The sequence below is a fragment of the Pongo abelii genome, chromosome 9 (genome assembly GCF_028885655.2).
Source record: "Pongo abelii isolate AG06213 chromosome 9, NHGRI_mPonAbe1-v2.0_pri, whole genome shotgun sequence".
NCBI lineage: Eukaryota > Metazoa > Chordata > Mammalia > Primates > Hominidae > Pongo > Pongo abelii.
The window spans coordinates 61,980,576-62,001,517 of NC_071994.2; the positions used below are offsets into that span (position 1 = coordinate 61,980,576).

The 20,942-nt window shown below is 37.9% G+C and overlaps 1 protein-coding gene across 4 annotated transcripts in view; it reads right to left on the minus strand.

The window, feature by feature from the left end:
• Positions 1 to 19,005: 19,005 nt before the first annotated feature.
• INSC (INSC spindle orientation adaptor protein) overlaps positions 19,006 to 20,942 on the minus strand; it is a 137,209-nt gene continuing 135,272 nt past the window's right edge. For 2 of the 4 annotated variants that reach the window (XM_054525924.1, XM_002822000.3), the window contains one exon: positions 19,006 to 20,288. In XM_054525924.1, the coding sequence (XP_054381899.1) occupies positions 20,160 to 20,288 (129 nt within the window). In that variant the 3' untranslated portion in view covers positions 19,006 to 20,159. The remainder of the gene's footprint in view (positions 20,289 to 20,942) is intronic. The other 2 variants (XM_054525925.1, XM_054525922.2) reach the window with 1 other exon arrangement.

A 20,942-nucleotide genomic window follows, 5' to 3' on the forward strand; every position in this document is an offset into this window, starting at 1 on the left:
CTTCAACCCAACCATGAAATCTTTCTTTTCTAAACTTACCTGGGAAACTTGCATGAAGTGGTTGGGAAAGTGGATTGGATGTTAAAATTGGAACTTCTGAAATATATGAAGAAAAATATACCTTTCTTCAGAGACCTTTTCCACTTTATGATGAAAGCAGTGTTCAAACTTTCCACTTTGTATGTGTGCTGGAGCATTTCATTGCTCACTAATCTTGGGTACAACTACAATAGTGTACTCTTCTACCAAATAGATGTGCATAATAAGATAGCTTCTAATTTGGACATGGGATTTTATACAGTCTGCTATAGTAGCCAAGGTATATAGGAAAAATATTTGCCTTTCTTACAGCACCTCATTCTACCCACTTAAGAAATGTTCTTCTTGTCTTTACTAGTCTACTCTCTGTAAAATTTAGTAATTCATTCTTCACAGATGATGGACATAACCAAGAACTCTCTATTTAGCAATAAGTGACCTTAAAATTGCTAATAGATCCCTATGAAGGCCAGTGCAGTTCCTAAGACATCTGGAAATGTTTTTATTCTTGAGCATGTCCTTGAAATTCTAATCCTGAATAATGTGCAAAGTGTTACTTTTTTTTTTTTTTTGAGATCACATCATATTGATCTTGGTCTTATTCTATAAAGGTCTTTATTTTAACCTATTTTATTCCCTTCTCCAAAAATACAAATATTCCCTAAAAATAAAACTAACTCTTGGTTAGATTACTTCTTCTCCACATCTAAGAAGCATTTTGAGATTTCAATCCTATATTCTGCTTCATCATCCCCTATTCCTGGAAATCATGTCAAATCTTGAGCAAATATGCATGTGGTCTCAGGCTTAATGGACTTTGTCACTGTGAGTATCTGCAGAAACTCCTAGCCTGAGAGAACCACAAGACTCTTGGAAAATTTCACTGAGGCAAAGGATTTCATGTACTTTTAAGTTTTAGGAAAATTTTACTATGATGACTGAAAAAAATGCTAAAATAGAAGGATACAGAAAGATTAAAAGTAAAAAAAAAAAGCAAGAACAATTTAAAAATATATACCTTAAAAATACCTACCACACCGAAAAATAAATAAAGTTTTTTAATGAAATATAAAATTAACATATAATAGAGAGAATATAGAAAACCAAGAATTAGTACTTTAAATAAACTAGTAAAATTTACAAGCTTCTGGCAAGCTTGATCAATATAAACAATAAAAGCCCAAAAATACCAGAAATGAGTAATAGTACGTAATTCAAACTCAGTAGAATTTAAAAGGTAATAAGGGGATATTTTGAAAGTTTTATGCTAGTAAGTAATTGAAACACAAATTAAAATACAATTTACCAAAGCTGACTCTAGAAAAAAAAAAAGGTGAATTGTGCAATAATCCCTAAATAAATTGAATTGGTACTTCTAAAAATCTTCCCATAAAGAACACTAGATGATCTTATTGAGAAGTTTTACTGATTATTCAAAATATTTCTACCTTACAAATTATTCCAGAAACTTATATAACTTTTATTAAGAAGATAGCATAACTTTATTCCAAATCATAACATAGATAAAATAAGAAATTTGATTGATGACCAGCAGACACTGCAGATGTCTTCTGCCTGAAGTACATTCTTCAAAATAAGTCTATTTGCATTGAAGGAACAAATATAAAGACCTTAGAATACATTTATTCCACTCAATTAAACATTATTGTTGTCACATATTTTAATTTAAACTTATTTTTCTTAATCTACAAAGCACTTACTACTGATTTATACAATGCACAGCATTTTTTACTTTTCATTTCTTGTTGCATTTCAGACCTTTTTTCTTGGGTCACATTTTTTCTGCTTAAAACACATTCTTTAGCATTTTCTTTAGTGAGAGTTGTTTGGTGACAAATTCTCTTAGTTACTGCTAATCTAAAAGTGTCATTCTCCCTTTATTCTTGAAAAATATTTCCAAATAGTTACTTTCTGTTAGTTTGTAGTCAGCAGAATAATGCTGCCACCCCAAAGTTGTCCACACCCTCATGCCTGGAACCTGTTAATAGGTTACATTACATGGCAAAAGAAAACTTGCAGATGTAATTAAGGCTACTGGTAGATGTAATTAAGGCTACTTACCTCTGAAAAAGAGTAACTTGGAGTATCCAGGTGGGTCCAATCTAACTAAAGGGGCCTTTCAAAGCAGAGAACTTCCTGTGCCTTCAGTCAGAGATACGCAACAGCAGCTGCAGCAGAATAGAGATACAGCAAAAGGGAAGATCAAAAGATTCCATGCGTGAGAAGAATTTGAGGTTCTATTGCTGGCTCTAGATAGAGGACCAGAGAGAGGCCTCCAGGATCTGATGGCTATCCCCAGCTGACAGCCAGCAAAGAAACAGGAACTTCAGTATGCAAAGAACTGGATTATGCCAACAACCATATGAGCTTGAAAGTGAATTCTTCCCAAAGCCTTCCGATAAGAGCCCAGCTGGCTGACAGCTTGATTTCAGCTTTGTGAAACTCAGAGCAGAGAAATCAGCTGAGCCCACCTGGACTTCCTACCCACAGAACTGTAAGATACCACATTTGTGTGTTTTTAAGCTGAAAATTTTGTGATAACTTATTATAACAACAATAGAAAATGAATGTACGATATATTGACATTATCATTTCACTTACAGCTTTCATTTTTGCTGTTGAGAAACTGGCTGTTTTTCCAATTATCATTTCTTTTAAAATCTGGTTTTTTTCCTCTGTCTACCTTTAAGATCTTGTCATTGTCTTTGATGTTCTGCAGTCTCATTTTTATATGTATACATATGGATTTCTTTTTATTTATCCTACTGAGAAATCATCAAATCATCACAGTTTCTGAATGGGATAATGATGATGATGTCATTCACCAAAGTTGGAAGTTTTTGAGCCCTTACATCTTCAGATATGATCTCTGCCTGATTCTCTCCTCCTCTTCTGGAATTCCAGTTTCATACATATTAAACCTGTTAACGCTGTGTTCAATTTTTCTTAATCTTTGTTCTATATTGCCCACAAGTACTCTCAAATGTACACCTTTTCAGATATATCTTTCAGTTCATCAGTTCACTATTTAGCTGCTTCTAATCTGCTTTTAAAAACATCTATTGGATTCTCATTTCAATTATTTTATTTTTTATTAACGTTAGAAATTCCGTTGTTTCTATTTTAAATCTATCCGGTCATTTTTAATAGTTTTGCCCTTTGCAAATATTGTGCATTCACTTTGTATTTCTCTAAAAATTAAATATTCTTATTCATATTCTGTATCTGATGAGTCAGATATCTATATTCAGTGTAGGTCTAGCTCTTCTGATTTTTTTCATCTCTTTCTCAGAGTGCTGTATTTCTCTTTGTTTCTCATTGGTATTTTGGCCTGAGTTCATATGTCTTTGAGCTTTGGCTGTGGAAATGCTTTGAGGCCTTGAAATTGTTTCTTCCATAGAGAACTGTGCTTTCATCTGATTAAAGAACCACTTTAATCAAAATTCTTGGGCTGGAGATACTGTTTGTGTGTGGGGGGGGGCGGGGGGGGAGGTGTGTGTATCACCCAGATAATGTAAATTAAGTCTGAAAACTCATGTGAGGGCCGTCTTATGGCACAAATTCCCCTCTCGCTATTGGTGCCAAGAATCAAGACCAGCAGTTTTCCTTTCAGCCTTCTGGGTCAGATGACTGGGTTTGTTTTTAACTCACCCTTATACTGAGGACAAAATCCTTTAGAGCCCCAACTTTTTGCTGGGGGCTTCTCTTCAGACTCAGTGTGTCCAGCAGTCTCTGGACTTTGTTTTCATCCAATAGTGTTATGCAAGGCTGTTTTCCACCTGATTTATCAAATGCCTTTATGGTAAAAACTTGCCTCATGGATTTTCACTTTTGCTTGGTTCATGGCTTTTTATTCTCTTGCCAGCTCATTAAAGTCTTTAATAAGATGTTGTATATAACTTATTCACTGTTTTCCATTGTTTTCGGTGAGTGTCAATCAGGGTACCTCATCTCTGTCTTATTATTGGAAAATGGAAGCTCCAGGCACCTTGCCCTTCTGCAAGATAAATTGTCCAAGGGGAGGCCAAGCTGTCACCTTCCTATTTTACTCTCTCTGGGATACCTTCTGAGGAACTAGGACCCAGAAAGGTGGGAGCCCTGTCTTGCACTCCAGTATTTTGATAGGCTTACTTATCTGCTTCAGCCTACTAGCTCTACTTGTCCCCTCCCTGAGGTCCAGTTCCACTGTTCCCACTAGGCCAGATATCCTGCCATGCCTGCTCTGCAGTTCTGATCTTCCTCACCTCCATTACGTGAACCTAAATCAGTCCAGCCTGATTCTCACACCTGCACAAAAGTATAGAAGTGGATTAGATCCTAAGTCCCTGAGTGCACTTGTTTTTTAATTGCTAATTTCTTTTCTGAGAGCTCTACCCCATTTTCCCGCTAATTTTCCCATCTTTCTCAATATTCTTCGAAGTTCTGTATCTTAACTTGTGCTAGAACCAAGTGCAGAAAACAATAGGTTCTAGGATGCAGCATGTCGTAAGAAAGGAAGAAGCTCAAACTTTGGACTCCAAAATACCAAAGTTTACATTTCAGATCTTCCACTTGGTAGTTACCACCTAACTTCCCTAAGCCTCTATTTCCTCATTTGTAAATTTAACTTTGTCAGATTTTACCAGAGATAATAAAGTGTCTAATTCAAAATAGGTGCTTAATTTAAAATGCCTGAAGCAGTAAAACAAAGGTTATGGAGTTTATGTGGTCAATATTGTGTTACTTTATACTTTAAAGACTAGAATTTAAGCAATTACAGAAAGAATGAGAAGTCCTTGCTGTTACATATCAGCTCTGATATAAGAAAGTGTTATAAACTAGCAAAGGCCAAAATGTAACAGCAGCTAGTATGGGGTATAGAAAGAACTGAAAACCAGCACACAAAAACTAAAGCTAAAACTCAGAATATGGCAGAAAAAAACCTGGATCAGAATCAGGCATACACGTGAAGACACTTAAAGGACAAGGAAGTTAAGGAACTTGTCCAGGATCAAGCAAGCAACAGAGCAGTCTGGCTCCACAAGCCAAGTTCTCAGTCTCTTTGATATGCTGCTTCTACAATGTGAGCAAACTTCTCTGCTCAGAATTTTCACTAACAAAGCCATGCAAGAACACACTATCAATTACCAGAGTTGATGCATGAAAGGAAACCTAATTTCCACCTTTGGCCCAGAGATTCCTGGCTTAGGGCCTAACCTTTGTGAGGCACTGATGGATGCCACAGGCACCCAATATCTTTAGACTCTATATTAATTTGTAGCTCCTATATATAATTATATTTAAGCTAACTAATAGTAAACCCTAAGAGGTGCTCCCAGAGCAGCTTGCCCTTACCTCATTCACAAAACCTTTCTCATCCCATCATCGTGTGTTTATGCATCTGGCTCCAGGACTAGATGTGCCGGTCTCAAAGGCAGGGAAAGTTTCCTATTCTTCCATTTATTTGTCCCCCAGGTCTATTTTAATCTCTATTACATCAATATAACACAATAACTATTTTAAATAAAGGAATAACAAAAACAATAATTAGTTGCATTTTGTTTTGTACCTTCAAGATACTAGGCTCTGTGTTAGACACATCCTATATATTATTTCTAATTCTTACAAAAACCATGTGAGCTTCATGTTATTCTCCTTTCATAAAGTACAGAAATATTAAATAATAGCCTCAGGTTAAATAGTAAGTGGCTGACTGAGATTTACATCTAGATCTAGATGACCCCCATACCTGTATTCTGTCTTATGACATCAAAAAAAAGACACAATAAACATTTACAAAATGAATAAATTAGATCATTACATTTCATCATAAGAGTGCTTCTCAACTGCATTCTACTGTTGTCTTTTCAGGTACCCAGTCAATAGCACAATAAATGGGTGGACCCAGATGACATTTACAGCCACTATCCTGTGTCCAGGGAAAGCAGGACTGGTTGGAAACTTGCCTTCAACATCTTAAAAAAAAAAAAAAAAACATACAGAGTGAGCAGGGCTCAGGGTTTTGTGGATGTGGGCCGGCCTCCCTCAGGCAGGCTGGGTTGGGTAAGATCCTCTCCACTGTTCCATGGCTGTTGGATCCATGCCTACCTTGGATATAAAACCAAAGTTCCATCAATTTGGCCTTCACTTTTTTTTCCCACTGATCATACTGCCATTTTCACCTTCAGATTCTCTCTCACATCAGAGTACAGAGAGGTGGTTCAAGTCTAAACACTGGGATTATGTGTACTTTCAATTGTTTAGGGACACAAAGAAAATCTAAGTAAAATCTGGTAATTTTTCTTTTAACCCAGCAATTATAATCAGATGTAGACGATATTACATAAGGGAAAGCAAGCATAGGCTTTAAAGTCAGACCAAACTGAATTCCTATCCTGAATCTGCTGCTTAATAGTCATGAAATTTGGAGAAAAATATCTGATCTCTTTGAGAAAAAGTTTTGCATCTGTAGGATGGGCATAACAATATCTTGGAATGAAATTCAAAGATGCATGTAAACTGTCTTGCACATCAGTAAATGTTTATCTCCTTCCCTCATCCTGTTTCTTCAACAGAAAGAATATGAGAACTAACTCTCATCTAAAAGTAGACAAAAATAATGAAAGTTGCTTAAAAATCCAATTTCAACTCAAATCATACAACTCTTTCTTATATCAGGAGAGTATGGAGTAAAAGAGAAACATTTTATTATTTTGTCATAATAGTTCCTTTTTAGGAGAAAAATATTTAACTCTATTGTTATCTATAGAATAGCTTTCAACATGCATACCACAATAGAATTCTTTTAATTTTTTTCAGATAGTTCCACTCTTAGAAAAATTTTTCCTGTCAAACTCCAGCTATTAACAATTTGCTTTCTTGTCTTTATTAAGCAACAACAAAATCTAATGACTGCTAGAGCTTTTGATAGGGTGTATCCAACAAGCCCCAAGCAAAGGAACTTGTTATCTTAGTTATCTGAGCTTCCTCCACTGGGCTCCTGGATCTCGATTTACATCTTTACAGACTCCCCCACAGATCCAGAAAAATGAGTTGTATTGGAATTTGATTCTGGAAAGATGTCCACACAGTAACTTTGTATCTAGAGCCCAGTGGACCAGGAGCTGACAAGATTTTCTTTCCTGCTACACAAAGAACAGAGCAGTTGCTGAGTTGAGCCCTGAAAACAAAGACCTTGTTTTGTATTGTTACCACATGGTCCCTTCCTCTCTCTTTGGAATTTGACAAGCAAATTGGCATTTGTGTTGCTGAGACTATCATAGAATAGTGATTGTTAATTATACCCTAGATGTCCTGCCTCATTCTGCCATGGATGTATTATGCTAAATGTGTGCAGTGAGCAAAAGATCTTAAATTTGATTTCAAGTTGCATATCTCAGCATGCTGACACACCCGCCCCAGGTCAGAGAGTCCCTAAAGGGGCCTATTGGGAGATCTCCTGCTCCAGAATTTCTGGTTCTAACTTACACCAGGAAGTATTCAAAGGGTCCAGCAGATGTCAGTATGAATTCTTGAGTCTCTCCTGGTTAAGTATTAACAGATCAAATTACATCACCCACTGCCCAGGCGAGCTGTCTCTAGACAGGATATTGTAGGAGCTTTAGCTTCAGAGACAGTCTTTTCTCTGAGGATCTACTCCTCTAATTGGTAAAATTCTGACCTTACATCTCAACCTCAAAGCTGGATGAGCGATGCAGTCACAATTATAAATAACCTTCAAGGGATGAGACAAGTGAATAAAGTGACTGTTTCTAAAAATAAATCTCTCTATGCCAGCTATCTGTTTTCTTCTGCATAACTGGTCTCGATAGATTCTCAGCATCTTCAGTCTCTGACCCAGCAATCTCTTTCTTTATAACCAAAGACAGGCAGGGCTTTAGGTTGATTACAGCTTTAGAACCAACCACCAGAGAGGCAACACTGCCGGTCTTAGCTGTGCTGAGACACTCCTCTGAATATCTTTTTGATTCATTTTGGGATAGTTTACATATTTAAAAAGTATAGAGAATAATATAACAAACACCCATATGTCTACTACCTAATTTAGCAACTAGTAACATTTTCCCATATATACTACAGGTCTTTTATTTTATTATTAATGAAATAAAGGTCTCATATGCTCCTCTCCAATCCTGTTCCCTTTCCTACCTCTCCAGGGGTAGACATTGTCTTGAAGTTCATGTGCATCTTTCCCATGTGTTTTAGTTTCCTGGGGTTGCCATAGCTAAGTACCATAAGCCAAGTGGCTTAAATAACAGAAATTCATTGTCATGCAGTTCTGGAGGCTGGAAGTCGCAGATCAAGGGTGGGCAGGGCTGTGCTCCCTCTGAAGGCACTAGAGACGGATGGGCTCCAGGCCTCTCTCTAGCTTCTGGTAGTTCTTTGACTCCGGGCAGCATAACTCCAGCTTCTCATGGTCTTCTCCCTGTGCATGTGTCTCTGTGTCCAAATTTCCTCTTATAAAAAGGACACTAGTCATACTGCATTAAGGGCCCATCCTACTCCAATATGACCTCATTTTAACTAACTATTTCTGCAATAACCCTTTTTCCAAATAAGGTCCCATTATGCGGGACTCAGGCGGGGGGGCGGTTAGGAGTTCAACATGAATTTTGAGGGCATAAAATTCACCTCATAACACCATCCGTGTATTAATACTTTAACAACATATGATTTTTCCATAAACATAATTTAGTATCTTTTATATATTCAACTTTTGTATAAATGACATTGTACTATGTACATCTTTTATCACTTTCTTTTTCTTACTCCAACAATGTGTTGAGATGTACTCAGATGACAAATTTTTCAAATTTATTTATAGTATTTTATTTTATGAATTTACCACTACCAATCTCTTCTCTATACTAAAATTTAAAATATATACAAGGTTCAACATGTCTTCCAATCAGTAAATAATAATGGATACGTGCATCTTGGGCTTGGATTAAATGAGCTCTCTGTCATCTTTGCCAAGACCATGTGGCTGTTTAACTGAACTTTTTGATCTTGCAATTTTATAATTTCAGGCCTCAGCAGGTTCCATCATTAAGGAAATAGCAGGCAATAAGAGAAGAGCCACTTAAATGTTGGAAAATACCATTAAATAACAAAGAAGAGAAATAAGACATTTTAATTGATAAAGAAACTTTAAAATTTGTATCTGGTTTGGGAGAGCCCTGGGATGACAGTTGAATGTCCCAAGCTCAAGGGATAGACATTTAGGAAGAAGGCAAAGGCCATAGATCAAGTTTGTGAGTGTCCACCCCACCACCTTTACTCTTGTGGACTGGTCTTTGGGGAGGAGACCAACCCCATTGTCTTTTGGTCGCTAGTCACAGAGAGCAGCCAACCTTGCAGGCCAGGCTCAGTGCCTCACGTGTGTAATCCCAGCACTTTGGGAGGCCGAAGTGGGAAGATCATGAGGTCAGGAATTCAAGACCAGCCTCGCCAACATGGTGAAACCCCGTCTCTACTAAAAATACAAAAATTAGCTGGGCGTGGTGGTGGGCACCTGAAATCCCAGCTACTTGGGAGGCTGAGGCAAGAGAATTGCTTGAAACTGGAAGGCAGAGGTTGCGGTGAGCCAAGATCATGCCACTGTACTCCAGCATGGGCAACAGAGCGAAACTCCCTCTCGAAAAAAAAAAAAAAAATGAAATGAAATTTTCTCCAAGAACTGCCATATGAAAGTGCCAACCTGATATGAGGCCGTGAACTCTCTCAGTTGGATTGTGTGATACATTTCTCAAGATGCACCATCTAAATGGTGAACTTTTCAATTTAGAAGTGCTTTAGAAGTATAAGTAAGTTCATTATTAAATTTTAACAAGTTTAAGGTTTAAAGAATAAATTTTTCAAAAACCATTGAAAATTAGCACGTCCCTTCCCCTACCCTTGTTCCTCAATTCATGCATGGATTCTGCTGAAAGCACAGCACAGTTGGGAATGGTGTGAGCAGCCAAGCCTGCAAAATGGGGCTAATGCCCTGAAAGCTGCTCTTTCCCCTGCCTTCCCTGAGAGCAGAAAGACACTCATTCATATGTAGTGGGACTCCCATGTTCCAGCTGTCATGCATGATCATCATGGCTTGCACCAAAGTGAGAACTGGATCTATTTTACGAGTTGATGGTGGGATATGTCTGAAGTGGGACTGAATCAATCTCAGGGTGGAAAAGAAAGAGGCCATGGAGTTTACAAGAGAATGGCATGTTAACCGCATAGGCAAACTGAAGATTCTTGTTTCTGTGTAATGGCAAAATTTGAAAATAAAAAAATACCCCTTTATAGATTATCCCTTTATAGATCCCTTTATAAAAATCCCTGTATGGATTTATATTTGGGCTGCACAGTTTCTTTTGAGGACCTCAAGTCCGACACACACACACACACACACACACACTTACATATACATACATACAAATAGCCTCTTATTTCTGTTTTTATCAGTTATGGATAGCACCAAAAGTTGTATAAGAAGCCCCAATAAAAACTGTGTTAAAGAAGACAAGATTGTAGAAATAAATAGATCTCTACAAAGGAACCATCAGAAATATCTAACAAAAAGACATGTTAAAGCATTTGTTCCCAAAGGCTGTCATTGCTTTAAAAATTGAACTGATAATTTATAGCATCCACTTTGATTTATCTTTGATGTTTTACTCTGAAACTAGAATAAGGAGTAGTTACTTTAGAGATTTTTCTGGTGTTGGTCAGAATTGCACAGGACTTTTATTTTCATTATTTAAGTTATATTTTATTCTCATGCTTATTCTCCTTCTCCCTGAAATAATTTTCATATCTATGACTGAAATTTTAACAAGTGTTAAAATATTGTGTATCTGTGCTTAAGAATTAACTAATTAAAATGTAAATTTTTTTTTTCAAATAGAGTTTGGAATTTGCCAAAGTGTTTTAAGATCATTTATGGTGATTGGGCTTATGTATACACAAATAAAATAAAATATATGTGTACCAAGTGGAATATCATGGGTTTTGGTTTCAGAAAGTGTTTGATCAAATCCTGCCTTCTATTATGTGATCTTAGGCAAGATGTAAAGTCTTTCTAAACCTCAGTTCCCTTATTTGTAAAAAGGAATCAATAATAACTACTTAGCAGGAATTGTTTTAGAAATTTAGTGAAGTAGTACATATACAGTGCCTGGCACAGAACAAGTGCTCAAGAAAATGGCAACTATGTATGGTAATAGTAGGTGTTATTTCTTGGATCCGAGTCCCAGCTTTTCCATTTATTTGCTCCATAATTTTAAGCCTGTTTCTTCTTTCCTAGGTGGAGGATGTAGAGATCAGCCTAGATGGTCTCTGCATCCCTACAGGATTAATAGTCTCTGTTTCTAATACACTATGGGCCTGCATCTGAAGCACTGTCAAGCAGGACCAGGCAACCTGAATAGATGCAAAGGTGGGATTCGCTTAACTTTCACTGTAACCACGTTTATTGAGCACTGGCTATTAGGTGCTATTTTAAGTCTTTTCCATGTATTACCACATTTAATTCTCACAACAATCCTATGCCTAAGGCACTATCATTATCCCATTTTACATATGAGGCAACTGAGGCACAGGGAGGTATGTGTCTTGCCCAAGATTATATAGTTAGTAAATGGTAGAGCCAGGATTCAAGTCCACAACAGTCTACAGTTTTAACCACTATAAAGCTTTTCTGAAGGGATTGGCTTATCTACAACTCGCCACCCCCTAATCTAAAATCAGAGGTAATCCTGGCACTTACTTATATTTGTTTTTCTTTCCTGAGCCTAGAGCAGACCTTCATGATATGTTTGCTGAAGGACAATGGCTCTACAAAGATCCAGCGCCACATCTAGCTGCTAATAAGTGTCTGGTACTAAGTCCCTACTTTCTTCCTAATTAGCTTCTAAAGTCAAAGAGATATGGATTCTATCCCACATCAGTATTAACTTTCTGATTCTGGCAACACTACCTGACCTCTCTAAGCCTCTTCCCCATCTGTAATGGAGAGTATATGTGGAAATATAATAATAGCACCCAACTCACAAAGGTGAAAATGAGAGGTAACACTTGGTAAAATGACTCCATATAGGAGGCACTCAATAAATACCAACAGCATTAGCTCCATACTTTGAGGCAAATTTCAAATGGAGCCACTGAGCTGAGGAAAGGCTCCTTCAATTCTTCCCTGTTCTGAGTTCCAGAATAGGATTCTTTGCCTCAGGGTCCCTGTTATGACTTCTTACCTAGGTCATAGATATGGCCAAGTTCCCAGTCTACACTCCAAGTCTCTGTTAAAATCAGCTGGACTTTGAGAGAGTCTCATCAGTTGAGACTGAGTCATGTCTCCTGCCTGCCCTAAACTGCACAGCCTGGAGAGGCAGGACAGGTCATTCTCCCACCTGCTATGGGCTTTAACTGTAAATCTCATCCAGGGCTTGACGTCACCCTTTCTTTCCTCATTTAAACTTTCTCTTTCAAAGGTTCCACCTTTCTGAATATTATTTTAAAAAAAAGACCCTGCAAGTCTTTGGCTTGAGTTTTCCATTCAGTGTCCAACTTCCTTTTCTTCCTCCTTTTCTTTTGCTTGTTAATAAAGTTTCCTTTATGTGTAACACCATCTTTCCACACTATGAATTTGTGGGTGTTAGAAAAAGATAGCGTTGAAGGGACAGTAATTATTCTGAGGTTTAATATAGCCAGAGATAAGACATGACGGAGCTGCGGGTCCTCCGAGGGCAAGTCCTCTCATGAAGGATCTTACGTCGGAAGCTTATGTAGTGTCATTTGTGTCTCAGCGCCTTTGAATAGGCTCTCGGTTCCCTCATTCTTTGATCTTCACTTCTTATTCTTTTCTACAACTTATATTAGAAAATTAGACTTACACACTTTCTGCTCCCAGCCCTCCTTACCCCAAGCAAAAAAATTCAAAGGGCGTGGAATATTGTTATTAAGCAAGAAAGTATATTTTCTTCTGTTTGTTGCAGTTTCCTTTTATTCCCTTTTGAACTGTTGTTTTTGAAATCAAACTTCAGTGGTAATTTTCTCTTTACCTATATTCTTCTAACAAATGCAATTATTGCTGGCTTTGTTCTACCACAGCTGGTGGCTGGCATGGTGAGAGATGTGGAGGGGAGTAGAGGGAAAAGGAGTAGGGGATTGTTTTCAGTTCTGTATGCTCATTTTGATGGCAGTGGGACACAGGGAGATGGTTGGGACCTGAGAGATATTGACACATTAGACTTCCTGAAATTGAGTGAGCAGTGTAGAAAGAGTTTGGAAAACATGAATGTGACTAGTAAAGTAGCGTATCAGACAGAAAAGCCTTACTAAAAATATAATCAATGTGGTGGTTTTAAAATATGTCTGAAAATTCTTTGATAATTCATCCACTCTTCAAGAAGTGGAGTTTCATTCCCCTTTCCTTGAATGAGGGCTAGATTCAGTTACACGCTTCTAACTAACAAAATGTGTCAGAAGTCATCTAAGTGACTTCTAAGGCTAGCTCATAAAAAGGATAGATTCTGTCAGCCTCTATCTTTGTTGGATCACTCACTCTAGAGGAAGCTAAAAGCCATATCAAGGGGACGCTGAAGCAGCCTGCGGAGAGGCTCAAATGAAGAGGAACCGAGGCCTCCCACTACTAACCAGCACCAACTTGCCAGCCAGGTGAGTGAGCAACCTTGAAAGCAGATCCTCCAATCCTATTTGTGTCTTCACATGATCGCAGCCCTGGCTGACATCTTTTTTAAAGTAACAGTTTTAATTGGGATATAATTCACATATCATAAATTCATCCTTTTAAAGTATATAATTCACTGGATTTTCAGTATATTCACAGAGTTGTGCAACATTCACCGTTAATTTTCATCACACCAAAAAGAAACTCCATACTCATTAGCAGTTACTCCCCATTCCTCCTCCCCAAATCCCCTGACAACCACTAATCGATTGCCTATCCATGCAGGCTTGGCTATTCTGTACATCTCATATATTTGGAACAATACAATATGTTGCCTTTTGTACTAGTTTCTTTCACTTAGCATAATGTGTTCAAAGTTAATCACTGTTGTAGCCTACATCAATGCTTCATTTTTTATTGCCAAATAATATTCCATTGTATGATTTATCATATTTTTAAAACTAGTTATCAGCTAATAGACATTTGAGTTGTTTCTACTTTTGGGCAGCTATGAATAGTGCTGTTATGAACCTTAGTGTACAAGTTTTTGTGTGAACATACATTTTCATTTCTTTTGAACATATACCATGAGTGGAATTGCTGGGCCATATAACTCTATGTTCAATATTTTGAGGAACTAACAGAATGTTTTCCAAAGTGTCTGTACTATTTTACCATCCCACCAGCAATGTATGAGGATTACAATTTCTCTATATTCTTACCAATACTTGTTATTGTCTTTTCTTTATTTTAGCCATCCTAGCCAGAATGAAGTGGTACCTCATTGCAATTTTGATTTCCTTTCCCTAATGACTCATGATGTTGAGCATCTTTTACATACCTTTTGACCATTTGTATGTCTCCTTTGGAGAGATATCTATTCAAATCCTTTGTCCAGCTATTAACTGGGTTGTGTTTTTATTGTTTAATTATAAGAATTTATTGTATCTGATATCAACCCCTTATCAGATATATGACTTGAAAATATTTTTGCCTGTTCCATGAGTTGCCTTTTCACTTTCTTATTGGTGATCTTTCAAGCACAAAAGTTTTTAATTTTGGTGAAGTCCAATTTGTCTATTTGTTCTTTTGTCACTTGTGCTTTAGGTATTATAGCCAAGAAACCATTGTCTAACCCAAGATTATAAAGATTTACACCTATGTTTACTTCAAAGAGTTGTATAGTGTTAGCTCTTATACTTAGGTCTGTGATGCATTTTCTGTTAATTTTTGTGTTTGGCATAATGTAGCTTTCCAGTTGGATTTCTTTTGCATGTGGATGTCTAGTTGGAGTTTTTACAGAAACTCCAAACTCATTTTGCTTCTTCCAGGAGCTGCTAGGCTGCTGGTTTTCACAGCTATTATAGTTTTGAGGCTGCTGGTCTTTAAGAATACCCTGGAGCTGGGGAGAGAGGTATGAGAATGAGACAGGTTAAACACTACAAAGCTCACTGTTCTTACAGAGATTCAGGACTTTTTCTTTAGAACTTCCTGGATTATTGCAAGCCTTTAATTAATTTTCAAAGTTCTGAAAAAAATTGATTTTTACAATCTTAAACAGTGTTCTCATTGCTTTTATGGAGAAGCAGATTTTGGGAGCCCTTGCTCTGCCATTCTGTAAATGCTTTCAACATCTTCATTAGAAACTTACGAGAAATCCTAAGCCATATCCACTCAGCTAAGCCATTTCTGAAAATCTGACCCACAGGAAATATAAGAATAAATTTGTTGTTGTTGTTGTTGTTGTTGTTGTTGTGTTGTTGTAGTTGTTATTGTTTTAAGCCACTAAATTTGGGAGTAATTTCTTTTGTTGAACAGATAACATGCCAAGAGGTAGACACCAACGCTAGGACCAACAGATGAATTTTCAGATTATGGCTTCATATAGGGTGAAACTTCATGATCCTAGGGACTGTCAAATAATAGAGAAAGTAATGACATTCAGTGGAGATGCGTGAGCAATAATGGAGGATTCTGTTAGAAGTGATACGGTCAAGGGGGCCCAGCATAAGGAAAGTGAAGTACTGGATCATCTATGGAGTCCTTTCCAAAATGATGACAGTTATGATGATGACAACTTACATTTGCACAGAACTTTATAGTTTACTAAGAACTTCCATACAAATGATCTTGCTTAATCTTAATCCTAACCCTAAGAGGGAGATCAGGCAGGAGTATTATCCCTACTTTACAGATGAGAGAACAGAAGCTCGTAGAAGTACAAAGTCCTGTCCAAAGTCAACAACAGTAAAGTGGTAAAGCTAGGATTTTTAACTCATGGAGGAATCCTCCTGATTCCAACTGGTGGTGACTCTTTCTCCATAGCATGCTGCCTACCTATCCTAAAGAATCTGGGTGTCCAGATTTCCCCATCTAGACATAGTATATAGATGTAGATTCTACTCAACCTGTGGGCTTCCTGAGAACCCAGTCCCAGCCTTAATCCTGTCCTAGGGCCTAGAGATAAAGGAAGATTTCAGGCCATATGTGTGCTTTAGGCCAAGAAAATCCTAACTTTTAATCAATCAGCCACCCCCCATTCCAACCTGATCTGTGTGACCTGAGCTAACTTGTGCTGCACCCGACCAGTGAGGACTTTATGCCCATGGCCTCAATCATGAAGGCCTAAGGCCACATAGCTGGCCAATGCCCTTCCCAGTATAGTAGTTGTCTTCTACAGAGTGTAGGTAGAGAGTCAGCAGGGTGAAAGTTACTATGGAAAAATCCATGAGGCAGAGCCAAGGGCTGATGTGGAAGGTGGAGACTCTTCTACCTTTCCCTGGAGCACACTTCTGGCCACAGCCTTTGGTCCCATCTCCAGGAACCATCAACCATGCTGACTCCTGTCTTTATGGACCTCCTGTGATTTTAACAGTCTGCTGCAGTTGATTCAGCTCTGCACCAACTTCTGAATATCTCTATCTTCCTTTCTGTAAGGCTTGGGACAGGTAGTTCCCTGAATATCTGTATCTTCCTTACTCTGAGGCCCGGGACACAATCTACTTCCCTTTCCCCAGGTGCTGCCATCTCCTACTCCATCCTTCCTGGTTCTTCTTTCTGAAGCAAGACTCCAAGGAGGGATATTATTTGCTTCTACCTATAACCCCCTATCTTCCCCTTCTCTAAAACAAGTCTCATAAATCCTGTTACTCGTTGGTTTGCTTCAGGCCCAAAGTAATACTGGTTGCTTTTCAGAGGAATAAGAAAGGATGTAGACTTTTCTACCTGTGCCTGTTTTTCTCAGTTCAGCCCCATCCTAACCTTACCCAGATCCAATCTCTACTCTTCCCTGCCCTGCTCTCTTCTCAAGAGGCTAGTTCCAGAGGATTTCATAACTTGCTCACACCAGAGTACTAGCCAATGGGAGGCACTGGAAGGAGGTCAGAAGGTGAGAAGAGATGGTCTGGGTACTTCTGTCCTGCTGCCTCCCTGCCCAGACTCCATGTCCCTCACAGCGGCTGAGTCCCTATGGCTCCCACCCGCTAAGCCCCTCTGCCACAACTGCAGCTGTCAGTGGACTTTGGTAACACTATTATCTCACTTGACCCTTCTGCCCTTAGGATGGTAAGGGCTTACCTTGGTGGTTAGTCTCTGGGTGACTCAGCATCCCTCATAGCTCCCTTAAGTTGGCATTCAGGTCTCCAAGTAGTCTCTTCACTAAAACTTTTGTTATTTAAACCACCTGAGTTAAATTCTGTTTCCTATTAGGCCCCTGGTTGATATACATGCACCTTCACAATAAAGGTTGCAGTGTAGAAATTTTCAATGTTATATATTATCCAAAGAGCTACTCTCCTTTAATCTCTTCCAGTTCTGTGATATTAGTGACCAACTAGCCTGATATTGAGGAATGGGCAGAACTTTGACCCTGAATGCAAAAGGCTGCGATTTAGTCTTCATTCTGTATGCTTTGGGGAAAAATCATTTGCTTCCCCTCAACACAGGCCTCAGTTTCCGCACTATAAAATTAGAATTAAACTAGATCAGCTATTCTCAAAGTAGGGCCCCTGATCTCTGGGGAGTCCTAAGACACATTCAGGAGCTCTGTGAGGTCAAAACTATTTTTATAAAAATACTAAGAAGTTATTTACCCTTCTCCACTTATTGACATTTGCACTAATGGTGCAAAAGCAATGGTAAGTAAAATTGCACCTTAATATGATCAAGGCAGTGGCACCAAACTGTACTTATAGTTATTGTATTCTTCACTGCCACACACTTAAATTTTTAAAATGCCAATTCCACTTAGGAATATCCTTGATGAAGCAGTAAAAATTATTAAGTGTATTAAATTCTGACCCCTGGTACATGCCATTTTAACTATTCTGAGTGATATGAGAACTGCACTTCAGGCATTTCTACTGTATGCCAAAGCAGAATGCGTGTCAGTTTCAAGAGAAAGGCACTTGTGTGATTGTTTGAATTGCAGTATCAACTAGTTGCTTTTTCTGTGGAACACTACCTTTAGTTGAAAGAATAATTGACAAACTGTGGTTATTGAGACTGAGGAGTTTGGCAGACATTTGCTCGAAAATGAACAAAGTGAGTCCGTCTCTTCAAGGGAAACAACTGACAGTGTTTGTTGCCAATGACAAAATTTATGCTTTCAAGCTTGATAGTTTCCCAATATTTAAAAACTTTTCAGATGAGATCATAATGATATTAACAAAAGTTATTTGTTGATATCATATAATGAAAGTTGCCAATATCTGAACAATCTGCACAACTCAGTGAAATATATATATATACCTTATTTCTAAAAATGGAAGCTTTGTATAAGGACTCAGAAGACCTTGGTTTGAATTCAGGGTCTGCCATTTTCTTGCTACTTCAGCTCCATTGTTGTATCTGTAAAATGAGTTTCCTCTGTTTCTTCTCTGTAAAATGGGTATATAGTAGTAAACGTTAATATCTATACTGAGAATAATATAAAACAAGTCCATGGCACCTGGTTAATGTTGCACAAGTGTTTTCTTTCGTAATAATAATAATCATCATCACATTAGGTAGGAGGACCTAGACATTACCTTTGTATATAGCACATGAATTCAGCACAAAGGCTTTGGTAATAGATATTGCCAGATTCAAATCCTAGCACCACTTACTAGCTAGTGACCTTGTGCAAGTAATTTAATAATCTGATCATATGTAATAACATATATGAATATACTAATTAATATTCGTGTGATTATTGTGAGGAATAAATTAGATAATGCACGTTAGATGCTTAGCCCAGGACTTGGTTCATTAGGTTAACTCATGTAAACTAGTAATTGGGAATTTAAGAAATGTTTCTTGAAACATTATTATAATCATGATTTTACACAATTATATTATATTGTGTAAATTATACCACAATATGATGGCATTTATATTTTCAGAAGGATCCCCAGATTTTTGTGATACTTTCAAGCAGTGAAATTGGTAAACCAGCTCTCTAAAAAAAAAAAAAAAAAAAAAAGTGAAAGCTGTGCTTTATAGCATCTGCGAATTTCTGTGATTTAAATACTCCCACTATGGCCAATTTTAACATGAGGGCTCATGAGGTAGCTCATGGCTACCAACGCAAGGTCACTGAGTGCAGAGCTGGGAAGAAATTCTCACACTTGTCCCTCGTGAGTGGGCATGAGCTGGCTTCAGCACACCACTGCTTTCAAGTATACTTTTGAGAAGGAATCATTCAATAAGCCTCATCTGAGGATTCTGTTCACCAGGAGGTGAACAGGAGGTTACACAAAAGCAAAGAAGCCAAAGGAAGCAGGGTGTATTTTTGAAAGTCACTTTGGTTTCTCACTAAATCACTCAGAACTTAACCTATTTACACGCCTATGAAAACAAGACAATTCTGTATGTACTTTTAATGGTTGGAAAAGTTTTTGGGGAATGAAACCTGGGAAGCAAGAACTTAGTTTAAAATACAATTTAATAAGAAAATCAGGGATACATTTTATATGATTCCATTTATTAAAGAAAAAAACTTCTTTCCAATATATTCTACCCAATTATTAAATTCATTTTAGATTTTTGGGAAGAGCAAATCCAACTTAAAAAAAAAAAACTTCCTAGGCAGTTGAAATACTCTGGTTCCAAAGTTTTAAAAAATGAGGCAAGATTATATAGTGAGAGTAGAAAAAATAAGATGAACTGGAATCACCCATGACAATCTGTCATATTGGTCATTACGAATTTCAACATCTGCAACTGAAAAGCTACAGAAATCAAAAAATAAAAAACAAAGAAGATTCCCAAGGACCACAGACTGTTTGATGATGTTGCTCTAAGATTTTGCCCTCCATTTATTTCACACAAAAATAAGTTAAGTATAAATAAGAAGATGAGGAGAGCTGGTGTGTACTCAGGTGTGTTCACTGGTGCGTAGTCAGAGGGGGTGTGAGAACAGCCAAATGTCTTTCTTCTCCCACACTCACTACACAAAACTCTCCTCCATGTTGCTGCAGAGTAAGAAGGAGTCCACAAGCCGAGGCTGGACCAACTGCTGAAAGTCAGAGTCCTGGAGGCCTTCGGGGCAGACCCCAGCCAATCTACGCAGAGCAGCCTGGGGAGAAGACAGAAGAAGTGACACATGTCACACTGGGCCATGTCAGGTACATGTATTTCCTTCACCTACCCTGAAATGTTCATTTCAGTAAGTGGTGCATTTACCAGACAATTTGGGTTGATCATCATGTTGGCCACTTGGCACCTCAGTCACCATGTTGGTCACCTGGTCAACATAGCAACCACATCTCTTGGTCACCTGGCTTTATTTGCACCTTGATCACTAAGATAGATGTCATCTGAAAGCTGTTAATAATCTTAATAATGGTCTTTATTATTTCCAGATCCCTAAAGTAACCTTAGAACAGCAAGAACTATTCATTCATCCATAAATTCAGCAAGGTCCTATAGAAAGCACTATGGAAAAAAGAAGAAAAGAGAGGGAGAACATATTGTAAAAGTAGATAGGGATTCTGCTACTGAGAAATTCAACATCTGGCCAGGGGGATGAACAGGAAAGAGAGGTGCTGGCAGAATAAAATCACTCCCCAGCTCCCCACACAATGAGCAATGAGTATGCTATTTCTGTTTTATGTCCGTGTGTCCTTGCTCATATTCTTAATCTGCAGTCCAATGCTCTACCTCTGAGCTATACCCCCTCCTCCTTGCTCATACTCTTACTTGTGACTTGAAGTGACTTCCTGCTCTTGTC